Genomic DNA, 8,989 nt, shown 5'->3' with positions numbered 1-8,989 from the left:
GGCAGGGCAGCAATCATGGAAGTTCCAATGCTGTAGTCCTTACCCAGTACCTTCTTTTCTTCTTTGTAGAAGTACCCGGTGAAATATGGAGAAGGAAAGTGTTGGACTGACAATGGCCCAGCATTACCTGTGGTCTATGACTTTGGTGATGCTCAGAAGACAGCCTCTTATTACTCCCCCTCTGGCCGGAGTGAGTCTATTAATGCTCCTCTGAACTCTCTGCAGGACATGGATGATCAATTCCGTTATGATTAGTAGCAGTCCTTTACCAACCACTGCAGCCTGCTCTTCTTGTGTGAATGTTTGTGTTTTGTTTCACTTCATTTGCATGATTACCCTTGAGCTCTGAACTATAACTAACCCAGTTTACAGACCAGGAGATTGGAGCACTGAAGGTTCAGGAACTTGGCTGAGAGCACAGAGGATAAGCAGGAGAGTTGGCTTTTGCACTGGGGAACCTTAGCTCTAGAATCTACTTCTAGCAATCCTTATACCATCCACTGCTTTCTCAGGGATAGGCCAGGTCCACGTTCGTGCTGCAAAACAGCAGCAGGAGCAGCAGCAGCAACAACAACAACAGCAACAACAACAACAACCGCTGCAACAACAACAAAACACAGAGAACAACAGAAACAAAATGAAGTTTGAGTTCTGCTGTGAGGGGTGACTATTGTGTTGTTTGATATAAATGCAAAGATGGCACTTACCCCTCTTAGAGGTTGAGCCTATGCTGTATAATTTCAAGCTCTTATTACTTATGGTTGGTATATAAAAGTTTAAAATGAGCAGAGTCAATATACTGACTAGCTGTGGTGACTGTCCTTCAGAGGTCAGTGCTCTCTTCCTGTGTTTATCTTCATAGAAGCCTTCAGCAGTTTGGGGTCTTTTGAATACTAACGCCTGGGCTCTAGGGTTTGAAAAAGGCTCCTCCTGGCTTGGTGGGATGCTTCAGCCATGGGTCATGGTAGTCCACCAGTCCACCAGTCAGTCAATCAGTCTGTCTGTCTGTCCGTTTCTTTTCCTTTCTTTCTTTCTTTTCTTTTCTTTCTTTCTTTTTCTTTTTCTTTTTTTCTCCCTTTCTTTTTCCCTTTCCTTCCTTCCTTCTTTAATTTTTTCTGTCTTTCTTCCCACTCTCCCTTCTTCCCTCCCTCCCTCCCTCTCTCCCTTCTTTCTTTTTAGTTTTTGAGACAGGTTTTTTTATGTGTAGCTTTGGTTGTTCTGGAACTCATTCTGTAGTCCAGGCTGGCTTTGAACTCTGAGATCAGCCTACCTCTGCCGTCCAAGTGCTGGGACTAAAGGTATGCACCATCACCTAGCTGCCATCAGTATTTCTAATGTATTGAACTAGAACCTGTGCCTTGCACTTACAATCTCTATATTGACCTAAGACAATGATTTCTGGACCCTTCCTTGAGTGCTTTTTTTCCTTTTCTTTTCAGAGGAATTCACTGCAGGATATGTTCAATTCAGAGTGTTTAATAACGAGAGAGCGGCCAGTGCCTTGTGTGCTGGCATCAAGGTCACTGGATGTAATTCTGAAGCTGTGAGTCTTTTTAAAAATACTATTTATTTTATTATTTTAAATTATGTATATATCTGTGTGTTTTCGTGTATGTATATGCATGTGTGTACATGTACCCTTGGAAACCAGAAGAAGGTGTCAGATTCCCTGGAAATTGAGTTATATGTAGTTGTGACATGCCTAACATAGATGCTTGGGAACAGAACTGAGATCCTCTGCAAAAGCAGAAAGTGGTCTGAATTGTTGAGCCATTTCTCATGAGTCTTATTAGGGACCAAAGGAGTCTGTGAGTAAGACTGAGTTTTTCAGTGTGTGTTGAGCATGGCAGATTGTCATAGTAGTGTGAGCATGTATGTGAGAATGTGATCTTTCCTCATTTTTTCTTGGTCTCAGGGATCAGAACTTCTGTATAGAAACAAGTATCCAATCTTGTAGAAGGCCAAAGTCAATATTACAAATTCTAATGCACTGCTGCTGTTTAATTAGATTTTATGATAAAACACCCGCAACATAGACCTAGGGTGACATTGTGTTTAGGAAGACCTGTAGAAGCCTTTGGAGCCTTAAGGTCAATACAGACATTGTCAATGCCTCTGGGGCTAGAGAGATAACAGGTGTTGCTCTCCACCCAGGGTTTAGCTTTAACTTTCACAGGGAAATGTATCCTTTCCAGGGCTTGTACAGATACTCATTGTGTTGAGAGGTTACTAGAAGAGGTTAGACATCTGGTAGACCTCACTCACATCATTCTCCTCCATAACACAGGGGCTTTCACTGGTTAGAGATCAGCATATATACTGATTGTGAGGTCAGGTAGACTTAGTTCCACTGCAGCTATCTGATATTTCCCTAAGCCTCGGATCATTAGACTCTTGCTGTTTATTTATTTATTTATTTTTCTAGTTTGTGGCAATAAAACAGACTGAGGAGAAAATCTTTGGGTAGTCAACAGTAGGAATTACCAAGAATACCAGATTCTCTTGGAACCCGGACCTCCTCAAAGTAACAGTCTGAGAAAAGGATCCTTAGCTCCAGACAGGTGGCTCTGTTTCATGGTTTCCTGGTCATTGAAGAATTCATCCTCCAGAAAGAATGTGGAGGCTTTGCTGACAATGAGGTCCCTTGACTGTAATGGAGGGTGATGAGTACGGAGATAAGAAAGGGACGGTCTCTGGGAAATCCTGGATCCTAGTCTCCTTTAAGTCGTGTCAAAGATTAGGAAATGTAACTCACAGGCGTTAGTGTGTATTCAGCATAACTTGCTTTGAGCATCTAGACTGTAACAGTACAGGAGATATGAAACACCATGTACCTTACTAGCACTTCGACATTCATACAAATGTATAATTGTTATCTAACATGTTTGAAGTATAATAGGAATAAAAACTAAAGAGCTTGGGTGTGGCTTAGTGATAAAACATTTGCCTAATGTGCAGAAGGTCCTAGGTTTTGGTTTTTAGTGACATAAAACAAAAGAAAACAAAACACAAAGGAAAACAAAAAATTCTAGGGCTTACAATGAGCACTGGAAATGGGAGAGTACTCTGCCTGCAGGAGAGAATTTTTGGTTTTGAGACAGGTCTCATATATCTCAGGTTAGTCCTCAACTCGCTGTGTATTAAAGGCATGTGACAACACACCAGTCCATAGGAAAGGTAGTTTTTGAGTTCAGTCTTGGGAGAGTGACAGAAGCTTATGATGCAGGCCAATATAGGGTGAGTGAATAGTGTGTTTAAGTTTACCAGTGTTTCAGCTTGCATGTGGTATTGAGGCAGAGCAATCTGTGTTTTAGTTTTGGTGTATGGAATGGATATAGAGTAGAGGTAGGAGCTGATTTAGGAAGTGTTTACAGGAACTAGATGAGGAAGAGCCTTTTACATTACCCTAGTGAGTTCGTACTGTATATGGCAATGATAGGCACCATCAACACACAGTAAGGGAAGACTTGCTTGATTGTCTGTGTGAAACAAAGATGACACTGATAGCACAGGAGGGCAGATTTCAGTGGGGAAGTGACTAAGTACAAAGAGAGATGGTTTCCATGGTCCAAATGAAAACATAAAGTAGGGCAGTATCCATCCACATATGGGGCTAATGAACACCAATGATTGAAAATATAAGACCGGGGCTGGTGAGATGGCTCAGTGGGTAAGAGCACCTGACTGCTCTTCCGAAGGTCCAGAGTTCAAATCCCAGCAACCACATGGTGGCTCACAACCATCCGCAACAAGATCTGACTCCCTCTTTTGGAGTGTCTGAAGACAGCTACAGTGTACTTACATATATTAATAAAATAAATCTAAAAAAAAAAAAGAAAAGAAAATATAAGACCAAATGAATACATAGCATGGGAAGATATGTCTAGGATAACCTTACAATTTTCAACTGGGGAGTGAATACCATTTAGACTTTTTATTAAAATTAAGTTTACTTAACTGGTAACAAAGTTACATGTTAATAAGATACGTTGTGATGGTTCAATACATGAAAAGATCATGCAATGTTTAAATCAGCCTGTATCCTCAAACATGCATTTCCTTATGCTGAAAACATTTCTACTACTTTACTCTTATATTAGTAATTTTACGGGGTGTTTCTGCCCTACTCTATTCTGTTTAGCTCCCAAGTAAATGACATAGAGACATTAGAATTTATTAACAAACTGCTGGTACTATACTTGGCAGTTTCTGAGCTATTCTAACCCAACTAGTCTATCAATAACCAGATAAATGGCCCAGTTCTTGCCAACTGAGACTTGCTCTGTTTCCTGCGTGTCCTCAGGGCTAACTTCTCTTAGCCATGTGCATATGATCCATCCTGCCTCACGACGACCTCCTTCTTTCCCTCTCCATTGACTTTCCCCTTATGGGCCCTACCTAAGATCCCTTCACTCAATCCGAAATTCTGACTTTTCTCTCCCCTGCCCAGTCAGCAGTTCTAGCTTTTTATTTACCAATCAGAGAATATTGGGGAGTATTCTTTACAGCACACAGGTCAATACAGTGTCCATGTCTAGACTGCACCTGATATTGGGGCATAGAATTCAGCATCTAAATATACAGTGCACTAGACCAACTCCAACACTCTCTAGCTTTTGAATGTTACAACTACTATCATTATCTATAACCATCCTTCTCTGAAATAGCACACTAGTATTTCTTGTTCCTATTTAACTGTAATTTAGTGCCCATTCAATCTCTTTCCTTCCCTTGTTTTTAGAATAGTGTAGCTGAACATTGGGAGGTTGAGGCATGGAATCAGCAAGTTCAAAGCCACTGAACTTCCTTTATTAAGTCACAGTGTCTGAAGGAAGACAGGTTTGGAGTCAAGGAGGGGTTTACACACAGGCTTTGGTCAATGATGGATTGTTTATATGACAGTGGTCCATGAGTAGAATTGCCTAGAAATGCCATAGTGATTCTAGATTTTTGAGGACACCCTATGATGTTCACACTCTGGCAGAGCAGCCAATGAATTTCTTACAATAAATCCCCATTGCTAAGTGGCACATGGCTGTTAACTAACTCTGTCGTCGTCCCCCCCCCCCATGTGAAACTTGAGATGCTAGAATAGCAATCCAAGTAGCAGATGAACTTAAGATCTTTAACCCAAGAAATATCAAGGCTGGAGATAAACAGTTTGACCCATTTGTGAGTATTTGGTTAATTAAAGACACAGGGGTGGCAAAGTATAGGGAGAGTTAAAAATGTGTCCTACCTGGGAAGTACCACTTAAGGAATTCATGAAGGAAATGTCTAACCAGGGAACCTGAGAACAGAGATACCGAGAAGTTGAAGGAAAGGTAGGAAGAGACAATCACGACACTACGGACAGGCTTTTATGGATCAAATAGATCAATGCTACCAGTGGAGAGGCTGCTGAGGTACAAAGAGTTCACTGAATTTAGCTATTATAGTATCTTTAGACTCATTAGCTATAACAGTCAGTCTTTTGCCTCTGTGATATATACCCAAGAGAAACAGGTTAAAGAAGAAAGTCTTATTTAGTTTCATAGATGTTAGCCTAGGGTTAATTGATTCTATTGTTGTTAGATCAATGGGGAGACAGAATCATCTTACAGGAAGGGCATATCAGAAGTGTGGCTTACTGGATGGTGACCAGGAAAGTGAGAGCCAGCATAAAAGGCCAGAGAAAATCATCTCCAAAAGCATGCTCCTCTGTGGCCGAGGAGATAGATGGCTTAGCAGGTAAAAGTCCTTGGATTGCGAGTCTGGAGGCCCACGTTCACATCCCTAGAATCCAAAAGTCATCTGCACACAGTCATGGAAGTGTCTGTAATTCCAGTGTTCCCTAGAGAGGCATGAGTAACAGAGACAGGAGCCTCTCCAGAAGCTGGTAGGTCAGCTTCACACAGTGGTGATGAGAACCAGCTCATGTAAGGTGGAAAGGCAAGGCCCAAAATCTGAATACTGCCCTCTAACGTCTGCGTTCACATAGGTACATTTGTGTCACGTGGGTGTGTGTGAACCCCTCACTTCCTTTCCTGTGACCTATATCTAAGCAGACCCCAACTGCCACAGCTCCACCACCTCCCAGTAGTCAATTCAAAGTCATGAACACACCTATGACTAACCAATTCATGTTGTAGGCAGGGTCTCCATATTCAATCCTGTCCCCTACCTCTGAATATTACTTTCCCTAAGGACCCTGTCATCAGGACACCCACTTTTGGGAAAGAACTTCATATCCCAGTCATCTCACTCTCTTACCTGTCCTGGCTTCTCNGTGTTTTCCAGCACTGCATCGGTGGAGGAGGATTCTTCCCAGAAGGTAACCCCGTGCAGTGTGGAGACTTTGGTGCATTTGATTGGAATGGATATGGAACTCACATTGGGTACAGCACTAGCCGGGAGATAACTGAAGCAGCTGTGCTTCTGTTCTATCGCTGAGAACTCTGCGGGATTGGCCCTGACTGCTCCAATCTGTGGGCTCCAAGACATGAGAAACACTGACTTAGTAACTAGAATGCTAATGAGAAATAAAGGAGAATAAATTATGTTCCTTGCAAACTTGGTGTGTTTATGATTTCTTTCTGTGCATGAGTGGGAGATTTCAAGAGTTTCTGGTCCCCAAGATGGTTGTTCTTGGGACATGAGGGCTGGGAATCCTGATACAGCAATACTCATTCAAGTAGCCTCTCAAACGTCCTGAAGGGTTCAGGGAGGGGAGGGGGGCACTTTACTCTCCTGCTTTCTCATCTTGTTTTTAAAGATTAAAATAAAATTTATTTATTTACTCTGTGTGTCAAAGAATTATGTGCTGGGTGGTGGTGGCTGCTCATGCCTTTAATTTCAGTTCTTGGAATAAATATCAGACACTCTGAGAAACCCTTACCTATTCCCATCCCCAGACACAAGGACCAGGCCTTTAAAAAAGGTCCTTAGCTTCCAGATCTTGAATGGAGAAATTTATAATTCAGGAAGCTCTCTATTGAATATCTCCAAGAGCTTGTCACAGCAGTTAGCAAATGCATTCACTCTTGTCCCATTCATATTTATCTTCTAACTTTTCTTTTAAATCCTTAAATCCCAAGTATAAAAAGAGCTTTGAATTACACAGCATAGGCTTAGCATTTACTTTTGCCATCGTTGCATTTATTTTAAACAACACAACAATCACCCCTCATGAGAGAAATAAAACTTCATTTTTTTTCTATTGTTCTGCCCTGTGCACACAAACCTGGCCTGGTCCTAAGACACCTGATTGATATTGAGATGCTAAGAGTAGATTCTAGAGCCAAGCTTCCCCAGTGCAAATGCCAACTCTCCTGCTTATCCCCTGTGCTCTCAGCCAAGTTCCTGAACCTTCAGTGCTCCAGTCTCCTGGTCTGTAAACTGGGTTAGTTATACTTCAGAGCAAGGGTAATCATGAGAATGAATTGAAACAAAACACAAACATTCACACAAGAAGAGCAGGCTGCAATGGTTGGTAAATGACTGCTACTTGTCATAACTGAATTGATCACCCATGTCCTGCAGAGAGTTCAGAGGAGCATTATAGACTCACTCTAGCCAGAGGGGGAGTAATAAGAGGCTGTCTTCTGAGCATCACCAAAGTCATAGACCACAGGTACTGCTGGGCCATTGTCAGTCCAACACTTTCCTCCTCCATATTTCACCGGATACTTCTACAAAGAAGAAAAGAAGGTACTGCATAAGGACTACAGCACTGGCATTCCCATGATCACTGCCCTGCATGGAGGAGCACAGCATTGGCCCAGTAACTGAGGTTGTTTCCAAACTAGTCAGAGAAGAAAGAATGTTTTCCATTGTTAATGCCTTTCTTGGTTCAAAACTCCTAAGGGACCCATCTTTTGTTGCAGGACATTTGATCACACTATGAAACCCATTGTTGTGTTCTTTACTGGAAACACTGCTTCGGGGCTGGTGAGATGGCTCAGTGGGTAAGAGCACCGACTGCTCTTCCAAAGGTCCGGAGTTCAAATCCCAGCAACTACATGGCGGCTCACAACCATCCGTAACAAGATCTGACTCCCTCTCTGGAGTGTCTGAAGACAGCTACAGTGTACTTACATATAATAAATAAATAAATAAATACTGCTTCTAGTTGTGGTGTGGTTCAACCTTAGCCTTTAATCCCTCTGGCTGGAATGCAGACAAACCTTTAGTGTACACCTTTANTCCCAAACAATGAAGGTAGACTTCTTTTGTAGAAGAACCCAGTGCCACGTACTTTGGTTGAGTCAGTTTGACAAAGCGAAAGCTGGGAAGCTGGCTCATGAAGAAAAGAGTTTCAAGGAAACTCTCTTTTTGGAGTCTGGCACTCTCTCCCTAATCTATATAAACCATATAATCAATTTTCCACTCCTGAGTTAGTCTAGTGTATGGATCCACGTGCTCTCTATTTAGTATTACCTTATTGTTAATGCCTTTTAAGATTGTATTCTGCATTAGCTAAAGCCACTCCCAGTGTTCTAAGATCCCAGATAGCAGCAAGGAGCTTAACCTATTCAGTAACTAATTAAGCACTACAATAAATCAGAGCCATTAACTCAGTTGTCTGCAATAAGAGACTGGTATTCTCACTAAGATAAAAATTTTATTACAGACTACATTCCATGCCAAGAGTGAGTTAATATACTATCCTGATAATGAGGATTCTCCAGACAAGATAAAATTTAACAAGGCCTAGAGAATTTCGGGGTCAGTGACACTACATTATTCTTGAGGCCTGTCAAGAGTTAAAACCCCCTGGTGCTATTAACACTGAAGTGTAAATTTCTTGCCTGGCATTAGGCTGATCCTAGGCAGGGTGATAATCTCTAGTGTAAACATTTATCTGGTTCCTTTTGAAGTCACTCCTCTTGCACCTGAAAAACTTCAATGTGCCTTATTTGCAATTTACTCTGTATTATAAAAAGTCTGAGGCTCTACCAGAACATTACATTCAGATTCTGCACAACCTCTCCTGTGTATGTCTGTTTGT

At 41.7% G+C, this 8,989-nt stretch overlaps 1 protein-coding gene across 1 annotated transcript in view; it reads left to right on the top strand.

Moving 5' to 3' along the window:
• Itln1 (intelectin 1) overlaps positions 1–6,490 on the top strand; it is an 11,206-nt gene extending 4,716 nt beyond the window's left edge. Inside the window, exons 4-6 of the mRNA XM_029475723.1 lie at positions 70–190; positions 1,440–1,543; positions 6,280–6,490. Of these exons, the coding sequence (XP_029331583.1) occupies positions 70–190; positions 1,440–1,543; positions 6,280–6,432 (378 nt within the window). The 3' untranslated portion in view covers positions 6,433–6,490. The remainder of the gene's footprint in view (positions 1–69; positions 191–1,439; positions 1,544–6,279) is intronic.
• Positions 6,491–8,989: the final 2,499 nt, after the last annotated feature.

Source organism: Mus caroli, chromosome 1, assembly GCF_900094665.2.
Source record: "Mus caroli chromosome 1, CAROLI_EIJ_v1.1, whole genome shotgun sequence".
Lineage (NCBI taxonomy): Eukaryota > Metazoa > Chordata > Mammalia > Rodentia > Muridae > Mus > Mus caroli.
Note: the sequence above shows the minus strand (reverse complement) of the source record. Positions and strands in the feature narration are given on the sequence as shown.